Here is a 19,022-nt window from a genome sequence, read left to right as displayed (position 1 = left end):
TAACTGTAATTTTGCTACTGTTATGAATCGTAATGTAAATATCTGATATGCAGGATGTATTTTCATTGTTACAAATGGAACATAATTAAAACACAGTGATTAATCACAAAAACAATATGTAATTATATATGTGTTTTCTGATGGTCTTAGGCGACCCCTGTGAAAGGGTCATTCAACCCCCAAAGGGGTCGCAGGTTGAGAACCCCTGGTCTACAGACTACTAGGATTTCGACTTGAATTGGCCCCCAGGCAATCGTCCTCAGGTGTGGCAAAAGTTTTTTCAACAGGGTGGGGCAGTTGCTTCTGCCTGGAGGCTAATTGCTACTTTTAATCTCTTAAGTGGCCTCAGGGAAAGGTGTTTTCCAATAGGGTGTGTCAGCTGTCTTCCCCCCAGGCAAGGCAAATGTCTGTGTGGGAAAAATGTTCTCTGCTGTGTGAGGGCATGACTCAGCCCAGAAAACTTGGGGTGTTTATCTTCTTAGCTCTATCCCCCGAGTCTTCAGTCCTGGGTTCTGCTCTCACAGCTCCAGTCCACTTTACACTCCCTCTGCCAGAGCACAAGGTGGGTGGCTCCACAGGGAATTTTTGTGTGTTGGCCCTTTAAGAGGGTGCCCAAACTTTCAGCTGCCACTCCCTGGTAGACAGCACCCCACTGCTTTTCACAGCTAGATGTTATGTGGGTACCCTCCTCAGTTTGGTGCTCTCCGCTGGGGAGCCCAGCTTTGGGATTAGATCTCAGAGTTCTCAGTGGCACCTCCCACAGCTTAGATTTCTTTCCGGGACTTCAGTTGCCCGAATTCTGTGGGTACCTGGCCAGTACTTTTTCACCTCTGCCCCTCCTACCAGTCTCTATGAGGTCTCCACCTTTGGTCCTTGGGTATCAGGTTCTCTTCTGTGAGTTTTCCATTGATTATTCAGGAAACCTTTCTGTATTTCAGTTGTAATTCCAGCTTGTTCCTGGGAGCATGTCTGTGCAGCATCCTCCTACTTTGCTGCCATTTTTCATCTCAACCATCAGATTTTTTTAAAGTCATAAAATAAATATATTAAAAATAACTTACTAAAATTTCAAACAATAAACAAATCTGCATTTTGACTTAAAAAAAGAGGACAGGATTGTTTTTGAAAAGTATCTATTTAGTAACAATAAAAATAATAAAACAGATATAAAAGTATAGGAAATGAGAACTGGTTAACTACTAAATCCAACAATGTGAAAAAACTGTTAACTGTGTGGAATCAGAGTTCATAAAATATTACTTATTTACTTCCATATAATTGAGTATCTCTAGTAATAAAGGATATATGGATGCACTTCATTTTCTAGCCAAATGGCAAGATGTAAAGTCACATTTAATTCTTTTTGATCTTCTTGCAAAGAAAACAGAAAACCACATCATAAAGGTGGGAAAAGGGTCATAATATTTTATAACAGGATACAAGGGACACTGCAAACAGAAGAAAATCTAAGTAAAACCCAGCAGAAGTGATTGTTTCCTTCATTCCTGGGGGACACAACCCTATCAGTCAATTTACTTTTTGCATCACAAAAGTAAAGGTCAATATTATGGCTTATGGTTCCTAATACTGCACACTAATCTTCCCATAACACCATTTAATTGTTTCAAGCTGAGGATCAGGAGCTTTTATTTCTTTTCTAAAAATCCCAAAGATCTTTCATTTTCTGGTCAACAGAATCTGTGCATATATACCTGCTTGACAATGTCCTAACATGACAGGAGGACTTATCTTTAGTGAAATGGTGGAAACAATCTTTTGGCACTTAATATAAAAGTTTATGTTTTATTTATATTTAAAGCATTAACACATAACAAGCACAAAATTGATATTGAACCACAAAGCTTGTCAAAATGGTTTTTTAGGTTTCAGAATGCACTCTATGCGATTTTGCTTAGTTGAGGCATAAAAGCAATGTAGAATCCCATTCATGCTGGAAGACAGATTTTCTAAAAGGTAGATTTTTCTAGTTTAGCTACTGCATTTATTCATTTTACATATTTTTACACAGTCTGGTAAATCTGGAACTCAGACTTTTTTCTTTTAATTTATTTTCTGAAAAATGTAAATTCTTCTCAGCTACCCTCCCCCCCCCCCCGCCCCCCACCAGTTATAGAAGGATTTAATCCAAAATAACCTACACAAATGAAATAGTGCCTACTGGAGAAAAATTATCTCATTAAAGAGAAAATGAATAAAGCTAATGTTACCAACATGTAACTTTTAAAAATCAGACCTTCATGCTCTAACTGGTTTGGCTCAGTGGATAGAGCATTGGATTGTGGACTGAAGGGTCCTGGGTTCGATTATGGGCAGGGGTACATACCCGGGTTGCAGGCTTAATCCCCAGTGGGAGATGTGCAGGAGGCAGGCAATCAATGATTCTCTCTCATCATCTCTCTCCCTCTCCCTTCCACTCTGAAATCAATAAAAATATATTAAAAATCAGACTTTCAGAATTCCTTTTGGTATTTTTTTTCATCACCAAGCACTAAACTAAGAATAACATCAGAGTATCATTAATGCCTTATCCAATATATGAGAAATTTTGTGCACTTTAAATAATGCACACTAGGATAAAATATAAAATCATTACAATATGTGCCATAAAAAATGGTCATGTGAAAAGAATGGATATCTTTAAGCATAGCTCATGTCCAGATCATTCAAGCTATGTGCAAGCATACAACAATAGCTTGAAATTCTTACTCCTCTAGTTTAAAAACTGTATTTTGGGGATGGCACAGTTTTTAATTTTAGAAGGCTTGGAAAGAAATGAAGAGGTGTGAAGAAATATTCTGAATTCCTCATGCACATACAACTGGCCTATTTCAAAAACATAATTCTTATGCCTGGGAACACTTCTATGATACACTTTTTTTTAGAATATTTTTCAATTCTTTTCCCCCCTTTATTGATTAAGATATTACATATGTGTCCTTATCCCCCCAATGTCCCCTCATCCCCCCAATCCTGCCCTCACCCTCACCCCCTGTTGTCCACATCCATCGCTTATGCTTATATGCATGCATACAAGTCCTTTGGCTGATCTCTCCCCCTCACCCCCACCCTCCCCTACATTCCCTCTGAGTTTTGAGCATCTGATGGATGCTTCTCTGTCTCTACATCTGTTTTTGTTCATCGGTTTATGTTGTTCATTATAATCCACAAATGAGAGAGATCATGTGATATTTATCTTTCTCTGACTGACTTATCTCATTAGCATAATGCTCTCCAGCTCCATCCATGCTGTTGTAAATGGTAGGAGTTCCTTCCTTTTTACAACAGCATATTATTCCATTGTGTAGATGTGCCAAAGTTTTTTTTAATATATTCATCTGCTGATGAGCACTTAGGCTGATTCCAAATCTTAGCTATTGTAAATTGTCCTGCTATGAACATAGAGATGCATATATCCTTTCTGATTGGTGTTTCTGGTTTCTTGGGATATATTCCTAGAAGTGGGATCACTGGGTCAAATGGAAGTTCCATTTTTAGTTTTTTGAGGAAACCCCATACTGTTCTCCACAGTGGCTGCACCAGTTTGCATTCCCACCAGCAGTGAACGAGGGTTCCTTTTTCTCTGCATCCTCGCCAGCATTTGTTATTTGTTGATGATAGCCATTCTGACAGGTGTGAGATGGTACCTCATTGTCGTTTTGATTTGCATCTCTTGGATAATTAGTGACTTTGAGCATGTTTTCATATGTCTCTCAGCCTTATGTATGTCCTCTTTCAAAAAGTGTCTATTTAGGTCCATTGCCCACTTTTTCATTGGGTTGTTTATCTTCCTTTTGTTAAGTTTTATGAGTTCCCTATAAATGTTGGAGATTAAACCTTTATCAGAGATATCATTGGCAAATATGTTCTCCCATGCAGTGGGTTTTCTCGTTGTTTTGTTGATGGTTTCTTTTGCTGTGCAGAAGCTTTTTATTTTGATGTAGTCCCATTTGTTTATTTTCCCTTTAGTTTCCATTGCCCTAGGAGCTGTGTCAGTGAAGACATTCCTTCAGCATATATCTGAGATTTTGCTACCTGTGGATTCCTCTAATATTTTTATGGTTTCCCATCTTACGTTTAAGTCCTTTATCCATTTTGAGTTTATTTTTGTGTATGGTGTTAGTTGGTGATCTAGTTTCATTTTTCTGCATGTGTCTGACCGAATTTCCAAGGACCATTTACTGAAGAGACTGTCTTGACTCCATTGTATATTCTTGCTTCCTTTGTCAAATATTAATTGAGCATAGTGGTTTGGATAGGTTTCTGGGTTCTCTATTCTATTCCATTGGTCTATATGTCTGTTGTTGTGCCAGGACCAGGCAGTTTTGAGAACAGTGGCTTTGTAATACAGCTTGATATCTGGTATTGAGATCCCTCTTACTTTGTTCTTCTGTCTCAGGATCACAGCAGCTATTCAGGGTTTTTTTTGTTTTGTTTTGTTTTGTTTTTATTCCAGATGAATTTTTGGAGAGTTCTTTCTAGATGTGTAAAATATGCTGTTGGTATTTTAATGGGAAGTGCATTGAATCTATAGATTGCTTTGGGTAGTATGGATATTTTAATGATGTTGATTCTACCAATCCATGAACACAGTATGTTCTTCCATCTGTTTATGTCTTCCTCTATCTCTTTTTTCAATGTCCTGTAGTTCTCTGAGTAGAGGCCTTTTACCTCCTTAGTTAAGTTTATTCCTAGGTATCTTAATTTTTTTGGTGCAATGGTAAATAGGATATTTTTTTTAAATTTCTCTTTCTGTAAGTTCACTATTGGTGTATAAAAATGGCATAGATTTCTTGGCATTAATTTTGTATCCTACTACATTGTCAAATTTATTTATTAGGTCTAATAATTTTTTGATGGAGTCTTTAGGGTTTCCTAAGTACAGTATCATGTCATCTGCAAATAATGACAATTTTACTATTTTATTTCTTCTTTTCCAATTTGGATGTCTTTTATTTCTTCTTCTTGTCTGATCGCTTTGGCTAGCACTTCCAGCACTATGTTGAATAGGAGTGGTGAAAGTGGGCATCCCTGTCTTGATTCTGTTCTTAAGGCAAATGGTTTTAGTTTTTTGTTGTTGTTTTTTTTTTTTATAATTACGTTACCTATCAGTAGTTCCAAACAGTCACAGGGGTCATACTGTTAGAGCAGGGGTCACTCACATTTTAAGGAAATGGGATCTACCCTGATTCAGTGGAATTCATGCTCTGGCAGTTGGAAGAAGGAGGTGAGGCTTATTTTGTGCAAAGTATATTCATTTTACTGAAAGCGGCTTTCTTCTCTCTCCTTTACTTGGCATTTTAAAAAAAAAACACCAAAAACCTGTTCATTTTCCTTTATGGTAAAAGTGCAACAAGGACTGAAGGGGCCTTTCATGCCTGAAATAAAATGAACTATACACGTCATACATCCTGGCTCAGCTTTACTAGTTAAATTCCCTCAGAATGAGCCATTCATTGAAAACTAATTGTTAAGAGAAGTGAGCACACTTGGATACCCAAAGTCCACGTTAGAGCTCACAATACAGGGCTCTGTGGTACAAAGTGCCTATGAGCAGCTTCCTATCGTATACGGAGGCCATAGAGCTTCCCTGGAGAACGGATCCATTGTTGGCATAAACTATGGTCACTGTAGGCTTCTCTGAGAGAATATTCTGGATGCAGAGAACCTGTGAGGAAGGAGGATTGTCCGGGTCATAAATGAAGAGCTTCTGGCCATTTGGATGACAGCCTACCAAGATGTCCCCCGAGGGAGGATCAATAGATAAATTATCCACCAGTGTATCCAACTTGAGTACCTTCACTTGAGTTAAATTCATATTATGCTGTTTTTCCAAAACATGAATTTCATGAGCCAATATATCAGCTACATAGATGTACTTTTTATCAGGTGAAATGTTGATTCCATTAGCTGAGTCAAATCCTTCTGCTACCAGTTTAACTTCATTTGGACTATAGTAAACAACATTTGTCCAGTGTAAGTTCAAGTATGTTTCCAAATACTTTAAGAAAGGATCAGAGAAATAGTGGTCATTGGTGGCATAGAAATGTGCAGGTCCAACAGCTATGATATCATTCACACTTGGAAGAAGCTCATGCTTGACTGTTTTTAGATGCAAAAGAGAACTATCTTCTTCTTGAAATTTAAAAATTCCCACTGTATTCTTGAATTCTGGGTGGTTTACAACAAAGAGATAAACCGTGTCATCGCTGTCTATGAAAGTGCTGATACCATGTGGATTAAACGAAGCCAAATTAAACCCACAGCTAATTCTTAATTCCAATGCCCTCGGGTTTTTGTCTTTTAGATCCATCATTAGTATTCCTCCAGGCTTGTCTGGTGCAAAGCTGTGGAGTCCTGGATATTTTAGACCCCCACTTAGGAACGCCAGACCATTAGGAAGGATGTCAATATCTTTAGCGCCAGCTTCGATGCCTTTAATCAGGTGGCAGTTTGGAAGGTCTACGGATTCTACTTCACTGGAGGCTTTAAGTCGATTCCTGGGGCTGTCTTCTTCCCGTACCCGCACGAAGAAGGAGACTTAAACCGGTCCATGCAATCTAGGAGGCACTATCGGGATTGAGAAATAAATGAAAGACAGACATAAAATAGAAGAAAAGCCTGGCCTGGGTGTCATGCCCGCCCTCCTGGAGGGGCCGAGCACTCCCTCTGTGTGTGCTTTTAGTTTTTGCCCATTGAGTATGATGTTGGCTGTAGGTTTGTCATATAAGACTTTTATTATGTTGAGGTATGATTCCTCTATTCCCACTTTGCTGAGCGTTTTTATCAGAAAAGGACATTGGACTTTGTCAAATGCCTTTTCTGCATCAATCGATATGATTATGTAATTTTTGTCTCTCAATTTCTTTATGTGATGTATCACGTTTATTGATTTGCAGATATTGCACCAGCCTTGCTTTCCTGGAATAAATCCCACTTGGCCATGGTGTATGATCTTTCTAATGTAATGCTGGATCAGGTTTGCTAGAATTTTGTTGAGGATTTTAGCATCTATGTTCATCAGGGATATTGGCCTGTAATTCTCTTTCATCGTGGTGTCTTTATCTGGTTTTGGGATTAGGGTAATGCTGGCTTCATAGAAAGAATTTGGAAGTGTACGTTCCTCTTGAATTTTTTGGAATAGTCTGAGAAGGATTGGCTTAAGTTCTTCTTTGAATGTTCGGTAAAACTCCCCTGTAAAGCCATCTGATCCAGGGCTTTTGTTTGGTGGAAGCTTTTTGATTACTGTTTGAATTTCATCAGTAGTTATTGGCCTATTCAGGTTTTTTTATTCTTCCTGATTGAGTTTTGGAAGCTTGTATTTTTCTAGGAATGTGTCCATTTCGTCGAGGTTTTCCAGTTTGTTGGAGTAGAGTTGTTCGTAGTATTTTTTGACAATCCTTTGTATATCAGTAGGATCAGTTGTAACTTCACCTCTTTCATTTCTGATTTTGTTTATTTGGGTCCACTCTCTTTGTTTCTTGGTGAGCCTGGGGAGAGGTTAATCAATCTTGTTAATCCTTAATCCTTTCAAAGAACCAGCTCTTGGTTTCATTGATCTTTTGTATTTTTTTTTTTTTGGTCTCTATGTCATTTATTTCTGCTTTGATCTTTATTATTTCCTTCCTTCTGGATACTGTGGGCTTTTCTTGTTGCTCTCTTTCTAACTCTTTGAGTTGTAGAGTTAGATCATTTATTACCAATTTTTCTTGTTGTTTTTTTTTTTTTTTGAGGTAGGCTTGTAGAGCTATGAACTTCCCTCTCAGGACTGCTTTCATTGTGTCCCACAGATTTTGGATTGTTGTGTTTTCATTGTCATTTGTTTCCAGGATGCTTTTTATATCTTCTTTGATTTCTCTGGTAACCCAGTCATTTTTTAATAGCATGCTATTTAGCTGCCAAGTGTTTTATTTTTTTTCAATGTTTTTATTGTAGTTGATTTCTAGTTTTATGTCATTTTGATCTGAGAAGATGCTTGTTATGATTTCTATTCTCTTAAATTTGAAGAGAATTTGCCTGTGTCCTAATATGTGGTCTATTTTTGAAAATGTCCAATGTGCACTGGAGAAGAATGTATATTTTGTAGCTTTGGAGTGAAATATTCTGAAGATGTCAATTAAGTCCATCTGATCTAGTGAGTCATTTAGGATTGCTGTTTCTTTGCTGATTTTTTGTTCAGAGGATTTATCCAGTGTTGTCAGTGGGGTATTAAAGTCCCCTACTATGACTGTATTGCTATTGATCTCTCCCTTTATATCTTCCAGAAGCTGTTTTATGTATTTGGGTGCTCCTGTATTGGGTGCATATATGTTTACCAGGGTTATATCTTCTTGCTGAATTGCTCCCTGTAGTATTATGTAGTGTCCTTCCTTATCTCTTGTTATGGCCTTCACTTTGTGGTCTCTTTTGTCAGATATAAGTATCACAACCCCAGCTTTTTTCTCATTTTCATGTGCCTGAATTTTTTTTTTCCATCCCTTCACTCTCAGTCTGTGTGAATCCTTTGTTCTGAGGTGGGTCTCTTGCAGAGAGTAAATATATGGGTCATGTTTTCTTATCCATTCAGCTACCCTACGTCCTTTGACTGGTGCATTTAATCCATTTATGTTAATTGATATTATTGATAAGTACTTGTTTGTGGTCATTTTTATTCTTAATGTTTGTGTTTCTTCTTGTCTTTCTGTTTCTTCTTTTTTTACAGCAGTCCCTTTAGCATTTCTTGCATTGCTGGCTCAGTGGTAATAAACTCTCTTAGCCGTTTTTTGTCTGTGAAGCTCCTGATTCCACCTTCAATTTTGAATGATAGCCTTGCTGGGTATAGTATTCTTGGATTCATTCCCTTGCTTTGCATCACTTTGTATATTTCATTCCATTCCGTTCTTGCCTGGTTTGTTTCTGTTGAGAAGTCAGCTGATATTCTAATGGGAGATCCCTTGTATGTAACTTTCTGTTTCTCTCTGGCAGCTTTTAAGATTCGTACTTTGTCGTTGGTGTTTGCCAATTTAATTATGATGTGTCTTGGTATCAGTCTTTTGGGGTTCATCTTGTTTGGTACTCTATGTGCTTCTTGGACTTGTGTAGTTTTTTTCTTGCCAATATCGAGGAAGTTTTCTGTCATTATTTCTTCACACAGGTTTTCTATTCCTTGCTTCTCTTCCTCTCCTTCTGGTATCCCTATTAAATAAATGTGTCGTTTTGTGTTGTCCCAAAGCTCCCTTGGGCTCTCCTCTTGCTTTTTAAATCTTCTTTCCTGTTGCTCCTTTGTGTGTGTGTTTTTTTCCTACCTTGTCTTCTAATTCGCTGATGTGGTCCTCAGTCTCTTCTAGTCTGCTCTTTAAGCCTTCCATTGTGTTCTTTATTGCAGCTAAGTTGTTCTTCATTTCCTCCTGGTTCCTTTTCATGTTGGTGTCATTCTCATTCAGCTCCTTATAATTCTCATTGAGTTGTGTGTATTTGTCATCCAGCTGTTTGAGCATCCTTATAACCAATACTCTGAATTCTTTCTCTGATAAGTTAGTAGCCTCAATTTCATTTAACTCCCTTTCTGGTGATCCTTATTTTTCTTTCCTTTGTGGATTGCTTTTTTATCTTTCCATGTTTTGCTGTAATGTTTTAGTTGTAGCTCTGATTGCTTTGCTACCCAGTTTCTTTAGGGTATGTTGCTACTGGTGTGACCTCTCAGGTCTCCTTGGCTTGGCAGTCTAGTGTAGTTCCCTACTTGAGCTATTTGGGTTCTCTTGTTGTAGGCCTGCGAGCTGGAAAGGCGCAACTGAGGTATCTAGAACTCACCAGCCGTTGAGGGGGTGTCCCAATTTTTGCTGTCTTGCACCCTTGGTTGAAATCATGCGTGCACAGCGGGGACTCACAGTGGCACCCAGGAACCGTCTGTTGGGGTGGTGGGGCTCAGGATGCCCACGTTCTAGAAAGGTTGACTGTGGTGTCCAGAGTTCTGTAGTTGTGGGGTGGGAAGACTCAGCTTTTGGTGCTGCCACCGTGGTTGGATACACGCGATCCCAGCGGCAGTTCACAGGGACACCTGTGGTGTGTTTGCCAGCAGGGTGTACTGATACACTCTGAAGGGCCCTGGCACTGAAGTCACTGGATTGCAGTGTCTGTGCGCAGGTATCCCAGAAGAGGGAATTCAGTGTTTGTACAGCCCAGCAATGCACTCCTGTTTGTTTAAGTGCGTGTCCAGGGGGCTTACAGTGGGGCCCCAGGGCTGCCTGTGGAGTGGTGGTCTTGGGAGACCTGCACGCTGGAAAGCATGCAACTGTAGTGTCCAGAGTTCTGCAGCTGTGGGGTGGGGAAACTCAGTTTTTGCTGATGCACCTGTGGTGGACAGATGCGTGTTTCCAGTGGTGGCACACAGGAGCACCCACAGTGAGTTTGCTAGCGCAGGCACACTGAAGCACTCTGAAGGGCCCTGGCATGCTTAATTGAGGCGTCGTTGGGCAGGTATCCAGGATGGGTGAATTCAGAATTTCTGCTGCCCAGGGGAGTGCATCCCTATTTGTCAGTGATTGGATCCAGTGGAGGTTCACTGCGGCTTCCCAAAGTGCCCTGTGGATAGATGGGCTCAGGGGGAATGAGCAACTGTGGTAGTGCGTTTGCCTGGCTCTGAGCTCTGACGCAATCTGAGGGGCCCTGGCACTGAAGGGCCCTGGTGCTAAAATTGTGCAGCTGGGTGTGTGGGGGCAGTTATTCAGGCAGACGGAATTCAGAATTTCTACTGGGGGGCAGTGCGCCTGTGTCTGAACAAAATCACACCCAGCTGGGCCTCACAGTGACTCCCAAGAGAAGTTTATGGAGTGGTGTGCCTCAGAGACCTGCACGCTGGAGACATGGGAATGCGATGGCGGAGGTCTGCTGCTGGGGAGGGGGAAGTTGCACTTACTGCTGTGGGCGAGGTGCACCTTTGGAGGTGGAGATCCCAGGGTCTGAGAGTCTGCGGGTGTGGCTGAAGGATTTTGGCTGGAGTGGCTGCCAGGTCGTGGGCAGTGACCAAGGCCTGTCTGGGTGGTTGTGCTGATGAGTTCCTAAAAGAAGCCACTTTCCATTTTAAGATGGCGTGGGCCCCGTGCCCGTGTCCAGCAATCCGGGGAGTGTCCGCAGCAGTGGTAGTCTCTCCCTGTCTCAGAGATCCTGGTCTGCCAGCCTCTGCTGCTCCTGCCGGATTTAACTATCCCTCCCTCACTCACAAACACAATACACACATTCACACACTCTCCTTTTATCCCCTCACTCACTCACTTCCGTCCTGCCAGCCGCCATCTTTTTTCCTGACACACTTTTTTGATTATTTATTTTTTCTAGAATTTTTTAAACTTGTAATTCAAACTTTAAAAAAAATTAACCAGAATAAAGCTGGATTTAACTGCCCAGACAACAGCATCAAGGTGTTAGAGTAGGTAGCTAGATATTAATAAAGGAAATGAACAAAAAAAAATCAGACATTCTTTAGCATAATAAACTAGGGAGCTGAATCGGATAAATAAGCCTGCTTTGCTAGGAAACTGCAGCATTATTAGGCACCCCAGAGGATTGCAACATTGCCTCATCAAGGGGATTAACACCCCTTACCCCCATAGGGAAAAAGAATTGGCTTTCAATCTCCCCAGGGTATAACCGATCCACTCACCCAGACTAGGAGGGGAAGAAATAAATAGTAAAGGGGAAATTACTCTACTGAGCACATGCCAGTAAAAGCCAACACAGCACAGGGAGAGGTACTTCCACTTTGAGGCATGTGCAGTGGGAGCCAAGATGGTAACTATAAGGGAAGATTCTGGCCTAAGAAAGGGATCCGACTGGATAAGGGACACAGAACCCTGCAAGATCTAGCAAATGGACTGGTTAAGGAAGATCTAGCACCAGCCTATGTAGAATTGGGAAACTGATTGGTTAGTTTGAAGGAGAGCCTGGTTCTTCCCAAGCCTGAATATAATCCAAACTTAACAAAGCTCGCTCTCTTCTCTCTCTCTCTCTCTCTCTCTCTCTCTCTCTCTCTCTCTCTCTTTCTCCTCTCTCTCCCAGTAACACACACTCATCCTTTTTGTTCTTGCGTTCTCAGTGGTGTGGACTCCAAGCACAGCCCGGGTACCACAAATGCAGTGCTATCCAGCTGGAGTGCAGCTAGGAACATAGACAATGCTAGCTGGATGAGGACAAGGACTGAACTGGACTGAACCAATGGCACAGAATTTCTGGACACTGACACTATTTCTGGGCCTGACGAAGACAAGAATTGACTTTTTCCACAGCAGGATGAACCTGGGACAGTCATTTGTGTTTCCTCCAGCTTTAATAAACCTTATAATTACACTGCTTGATTCCTGAAATGCTTTACTTGCAACACCACAAGGACCCCATTTCCACTGGCAAAGGAAAACAAAAAGAACACGTTTTCCATGGGAAAGGTTTTAATTCACATTCTCTTTAATTTTAATATTGAATTTGCCACCTTTCCACAAACATATTATCATTTAAGAAGCTTTTATCATAGCAATTTCTTTCAATTGAAGAAGACATTTATGATTAATTCATATAAAACAATTCCAAGCCTGACTGCTGCTTCAAGTGAATTATTCTAAATGATCAGTATAGGAAGGTACGACAATGAGGCCAAAATCTCACACCAAAGGGCTTTTTGTATCCTGAAAGTTATATGGTCACATACACTGAGTGGCCAAATTATTATGACCACCTGACGTTTGTAGGCAAATTAGCTATAATTTCTTGCCGAAGTTGCTAGAGAGCCAGACCATTACAAATAGGGAATCAGGTTGTTTACCATGACAGTAGAAGTGAGTTTTTTCTGAAGATATGGGTAAACAATGCGATTTAACAGCCTTTGAACATGGTATGATTGTTGGTGCTCAGAGCCATGGAGCAAGTATCAGCAAAACAGATGAAGGCCTGTTTGAACACCTTTGTTGTCTACAGTTACCAAGATAAAACGTCTCCAATTCTCACAGGAACACAAGGATTGGACAGTCGAACATTGGAAAAAAGTCATGTGGTCCAATGAATCACGTTTCCAGTTGCATCATGCAGATGGCAGAGAATTTGGCGGAAACAGCATGAAAGCATGCACACCACATGCATAAGTACAACCCTTCAAGCTGTTGGGGGCAGTGTAATGGTTTGGGGCATATTTTCCTGGCATGATTTGGGCCCTTTAATTCGTGTGGAACAACGTTTGAATAGTACAACATACCTAAGTATCGTTGATGATCAAGTTCATCCTATCATGTTGATGGCGTATCCCAATGGAGATGGCTTCTTCCAAGACAATGCACCATGCCACGGTGCTTGTATTGTGCAGGAGTGGTTTCAAGAACATGAGGGAGACTTTACCTTGCTTAGGTGGCCGCCACAATCACCAGATCTCAATCCAATTGAGCATTTGTGGGACAAAGTTAAAAGAGCCATCAGGCAGCTGGTTCCACAACCATCAAATCTCACAGAACTGGACAGTGCTATTCATCAGGCATGGTGTCAGATTCCGCGCCATCACCTTTCAACATCTCGTGGAACAGGATTCCTTCTTCGCCGACTCTGTCCACACCTTTGGGGACCCCTGGACCAGCTGGGGTCGGACCCCAGCAAATGCCAAGAAGAATCGCCGCAGCATTGAAGGCAAAAAGTGGCCCAATGAAGTACTGATGGGGTGGTCATAATAATCTGGCCACTCAGTGTATTTTCTAATGTTAAATTAGCCAGGGACTATCTCTACCTGCTTATTGTTATATGCAATGATTTGTCACCTCTTAGGAGAGATATAAAAGATCTAAGGTCAAGAGGACAAATTATTGGTGGGATCAGAGAATGAACCATTACTCAGATGAAGAATATAAAAGTAGTAAAAGCAATTAAAAATTAAAATCTGGTGGCCTGGCCAGCATGGCTCAGTGGTTGAGCATCGACCTATGAACCAGGATGTCACGGTTTGATTCCCGGTCAGGGTACATGTCAGGATTTTAGGGTCAATCCTCAGTGGGGGGCGTGCAGAAGGCAGCTTATCAATGATTCTCTCTCATCATTGATGTTTCTATTTCTCACTTTCCTTTCCTCTCTGAAATCAATACGAATATATTAAATAAAAAAATTAAAAGCTGGTGAATAGAGAAAATGGGTTAAACAATCTGGGTGAAACTGAAATATATGGATGTACAGTGGTCATGAACAACCACAAACTTACATTGGGAAGCTAATAAGTACCTGACCATATAGTACAAATTTTATATATACTCTCTCATTTAATCTTCACACAAGAAATTAAGTACTATCATCATTACTACTTTTCACATAACTGAGACTCAGAGAAGTAGCTTGCCTAATCTCACAAAGCCAGTGAGTTACAGACTTTCTATTCCTACCCAGATCTAATTTGAAAGCTTGTTTAATTACTCTGTACCGTCTCAAGCTAGTTCCCATGTTTTAGGGGGAGAATGAAGCAAATCTATACTAATAAGAGAGGAATATGCAAATTGTTCGGGACGCCATCACAGTAACATTAACGACCAAACAGCAGGCTGCATGGGGCAACAAGGCCGGCAGGGGGGTTAGTGAGGGACGACCAAAGGACTGAACAGCAGGCTGCATGAGGCGATCAGGCCGGCAGGGGAGTTTTTGAGGGACAATCAAACGACTGAACAGCAGGCTGTGTGGGGTGACCAGGCCAGCAGGGGAGTTAGTGAGGGATGACCAAATGACTAAACAGCAGGCTGCGTGGAGCGATGAGGCCAGCGGCGGGGGGGGGCAGTTGGGGGCGACATGGCCAGTGGGGGGGGCAGTTGGGGGTGACCAGGCCAGCAGGGGGGCAGTAAGGGGTGACCAGGCTGGAGGGGGGGGCAGTAAGGGGTGATCAGGCCAGTGGGGTGGGCAGTTGGGGGCAACCAGGCCAGCAGAGGGCAACAGTTGGGGGTGACCAGACCAGCAGGGGGGCAGTTGGGGGTGACCAGGCTGGCAGGGGGGGGCAGTAAGGGGCAACCAGGCCACCAGAAGGGGGCAGTAAGGGGCAACCAGGCCAGGGGGAGGCAGTTAGGCGTGACCAGGCTGGTGTGTGGGGCAGTTGAGGGCAACCAGGTTAGTGGGGAGGGGCAGTTGGGGGTGACCAGGCCAGCAGGGGGGGTCAGTTAGGGGCAATCAGGCTGGCAGGCAGAGGCGGTTAGGGGTGATCAGGCAGGCAGGTGAGCAGTTAGGAGCCAGTGGTCCCAGATTATGAGAGGGATGTCCTGGGGATTGGGCCTAAACCAGCAATCGGACATCCCCCGAGGGGTCCCGGATTGGAGAGGGTGCAGGCTGGGCTGAGGGGATCACCCCCCACCCCCTGTGCACGAACTTCATGCACTGGACCTCTAGTAAAGTATAAAATACCTTTTAGAAGTTTTTCAAGACAGCAGCAGAGTAAGTGGATCTTTCTCGCACCTCCTCACAGAACTAAACTTGAAAATAAAACTGAATTAGGGAACATTCACCCTGAATTACTAACAGAAGACTAGTTGAAGAGGAGATTTTTAAACAATGAAGGGTAGAAACCACCTTGAAACTGGGAAGGAAGGGCAGGGTCCAGCTCTCACTCCCCTGGTGGGTGGAGGGATATCTCAGCTGTAGGTGATTCCCTGAGAGGAGTGAGGCCTAAAACCCAGGCTGGGCTCTCCAGCCCAGAGCGCCAGAGCCAGGAATAGCTGCTCACACAGCATCCAGTGGTGAAAGGTGACAGGGCTTCTATCCACCAGGGAGAGGCCAAGCCTGCCTGAGATAAAGCTACATTTTTTTGAAGGGCTAGAGCACACTATTTTAGTTCTCAGTCATTCACCCTGGGCTTTGGCAGGAAGACGGCAATGTGGACTGGAGTTGCCTGAAGGGTATCAAGAGTAGGAGTCACTGGGGAGAGAGGTTGTAGGGCTGCAGCCAGGATATCTGTGCTGACTAATCCCTGCTGATATTGCTAAAGCCATCCCCCCACCCCACCCTGAAAGTCACAAGCCACTCCCAAAAGCGGAAGCCTTGGGGAAAGACAAAAAACCCAGGATACATTTTGCCCCACCCTAAGGATTCCGGCTCAAACCACCCTCTGGTATCCAGCACACCCCACAGTTCATCTCGACCCTGCTGAGACAGCAGTCTCAGGGAGCATCACTGGCTAGCTTTGGGCAGGGCCATTCCCTTCGCATTCCCTGGAACCTGGCTGGTGCTGCTTTCCTCTCACAAGAATGCTGATAGAATCTCTTGGCTTCCAACACACCCCACCAGCACGCCTATGAGGGATTCCACCTGGCCAATGATGGCTGTGTATCCAGACTATTTCCCTGTGGATCTCTCGAACTTTCAAACACAGTGCAGCGAGCCAAACAAGGAAAGCTTCTGAAATTGGCTAGCACAAATGTACCTCCTAAGAGGCCCGAAATCAGTGTACAAAATAGCATCAGAAAACATAGGGAAAGGATCCCAAGGGAAAACCTAGCAGGCACTAAAATCTGCCTGGATGAACTTCACTGTGTTGGTATTTTTTAGGTATTTTTTTCATTATTCTTTTTTATTGCTTTGGTATTATTATTGTTATTTTCTCTCATTTCTTTCATATCTTTTTAAAATGTCATTTTATTGTTGACAGTATTACAGATGTCTCCCAATTTCCCTTCTTTACTTAACTCTGCTCCACCTCTACCCACCACCCCAGGTCTTCACCACCTGATTCTTTGTGTCTATTGGCTATGCATATCTATACTAATAAAAGGTTAATATGCTAATTAGGGCAGATGTCTTCCAGATGACCTTCCTGACGTCCTTCCGGACAAAGCCACAGCATCTGTGAGGGCAGCCGTGAGTGGCTGCAAAGGGCCCAGGCTCAGGCAGCTGAGGGCAGCCTGGCGTGTCCTTGGCCCTTCTCTAGGCAGTTCCCAGCACCCCAGGGTGGGTGGGCGGCCCGCTTAGCTGGGGGTCCCCAAGGGCCCTGCAGATCTGTCTGCCACCTCCCATCTCCACCCTGATTCCTGGAGCTCTGGGGCCTACAGGAAGGAAGTGCACACCTGTGGGCACTGTAGAGGGGTGGGCAGTGACAGGTTTGGGGGAACCTGGGGAGGCCTCTTAGCTACAGACGGACGCTCGAGTCTGTTCTGGACCTAGGGCAGTGATGACGAACCTTTTGAGTTCGGCGTGTCAGCACTTTGAAAAACCCTAACTTAACTCTGGTGCCGTGTCACATATAGAAATTTTTTGATATTTGCAACCATAGTGAAACAAAGACTTATATTTTTGATATTTATTTTATATATTTAAATGCCATTTAACAAAGAAAAATCAACCAAAAAAATGAGTTCGCGCGTCACCTCTGACATAGGTTCGCCATCACTGACCTAGGGCCACGCTCTCCCTGTGAGTGACTAGGAAGCTGCCAGTGTCTAACTGCCAGTCTCCAGGAGGTGGAAGTGCGTCCACCATCCACCAAAAAGTAGGACCATGGAGCCATTCACAAACTTAGTGCAGGCGCGGGTTGGTGGCTGAGGGGGTGGAAGCCAGACCAAAGCAAAACAGCAGAAACACCCTGCCCACCTTGGTGGGTGCAACTGCAATCCACGCAGGCCTGGGTAGTGTAGAAAACACTACCTTTTCCAGGGTCCTGTGCTGGCACTGCAGCCTTGCTCACCCTCAAGCCCACCTGAGTCCTGACAGCAAAGTGTGTAGGGCATCCTGCAGGAGTTGTGCCGTTCTGGGTACTTTTGTCCAAAGACATCCTTTGGGATGAATTCAGAGCAACATCTCACTTCCCATGAGACTGGAAGAACCATGTAAAAGGAATTTGACAAAAGCTGTCCACATCTCTGTTTATTCTTTTGAATCCATAAAACGACCTTAAAAAAAGCATTTGGGCCACCTAAGAGAGAATGCACTTTCTGGCCAGAACATGCAGGATTCTTTTGCTCAACAGGTTAAAGGAAGCAAGGAGCTGGCACATTGGAAATGGCCCTGGTGCCCTATAAGGAGACCATGGGAATGGGGCTGCAGAAATTCCAAAAGCCTCTGGCCACCTTCTCCCTCGCAAACTATACCATCCATATCTGCCAGGACTGGAGGCAACTGAGAGTCGCAGCTGTGGTTTGGGATGCGGTAAGCAAATCCTGGGGGGCCTCTGAAAACATCTGCAATTGATTATAAGACTGGTCTTTATTTAAAAATAAGAGAACAGCTTTGTTGAGATATAATTCATATACTGTACATGTCACCTAAAGTGTACAATGAACTGGTTTTTTAAAGTAAATTCAGAGTGGTGCAACCATCACCATGCTCAATTTTTAAATATTTTCATGACCCCATCCCCTCAAAAAAAAAAAAAAAAACTTCTACCCATTAAAATCACTTTCCTGATCATTTTTCCCAAAATAGATTGCATTTTAAGGGTGAGTAAAGGAAAGTTGAGGGAAGTTAAAATACTGCACAAAGGATATTGTTAAATGAGAAAGCCCAAAGTGAAGATCATGTTTTCTTTTTTAAAAAATATTTTTTTATTGATTTCAGAGAGGAAGGGAGAGGGAGAGATAGAAACATCAATGATAAGAACCACTGATCAGCTGACCCCCACAAGCCCCCTACTGGGGATTGAGCCCGCAACCCAGGCATGTGCCCCTGATTGGAATCGAACCTGGGACCCTTCAGTCCACAGGCCAATGCGTTCTCCATTAAGCCAAATTGGCCAGGGCCATGTGTTTTCTTTAAGTTCTGCGTGGTTGTAATAGTCCCCAAATCTATACTAATAAAAGGGTAATATGTTAATTAGAGTGGACGTCTTCTGGACGTCCTTCCTGACAAAGCGGCAGCGGCTGCGAGGGCCGAGGCTCAGGCTGACAGTGGCAGGAGCAGCAGCAGCAGGATAATGGGGGTGCTGCCTTCCCATGACCTGCAAGGTGGCCTCTCACAGAAGGAGGCCAGACTGGGGGCTGAGGCAGAGGCATTTAGGGATAATCAGGCTGTCAGGGGACCAAGTTAGGGGTGATCAGGCAGGC

The 19,022-nt window shown here is 43.0% G+C and overlaps 2 protein-coding genes across 4 annotated transcripts in view; both read right to left on the bottom strand.

The window, feature by feature from the left end:
- CHIC1 (cysteine rich hydrophobic domain 1) overlaps positions 1-19,022 on the bottom strand; it is a gene marked incomplete at its 5' end in the record, with an annotated part of 179,617 nt that overhangs the window by 91,367 nt on the left and 69,228 nt on the right. The gene's annotated exons all lie outside the window — the stretch shown is intronic.
- On the bottom strand, positions 4,134-17,463 carry LOC308510964 (serum paraoxonase/arylesterase 2-like; the record flags this gene model as incomplete). The annotated part of the gene is made up of 2 exons (XM_081081004.1): positions 4,134-6,558; positions 17,379-17,463. 2 exons carry the CDS (start codon positions 17,461-17,463, stop codon positions 5,528-5,530), a joined length of 1,116 nt encoding a protein of 371 aa, XP_080937130.1. The 3' UTR covers positions 4,134-5,527.

The sequence above is a fragment of the Myotis nattereri genome, assembly GCF_964212035.1.
Source record: "Myotis nattereri genome assembly, chromosome: X".
NCBI lineage: Eukaryota > Metazoa > Chordata > Mammalia > Chiroptera > Vespertilionidae > Myotis > Myotis nattereri.
The sequence above is the reverse complement of the archived record's forward strand: the minus strand, read 5'-3'. Positions and strand labels throughout refer to the sequence as shown.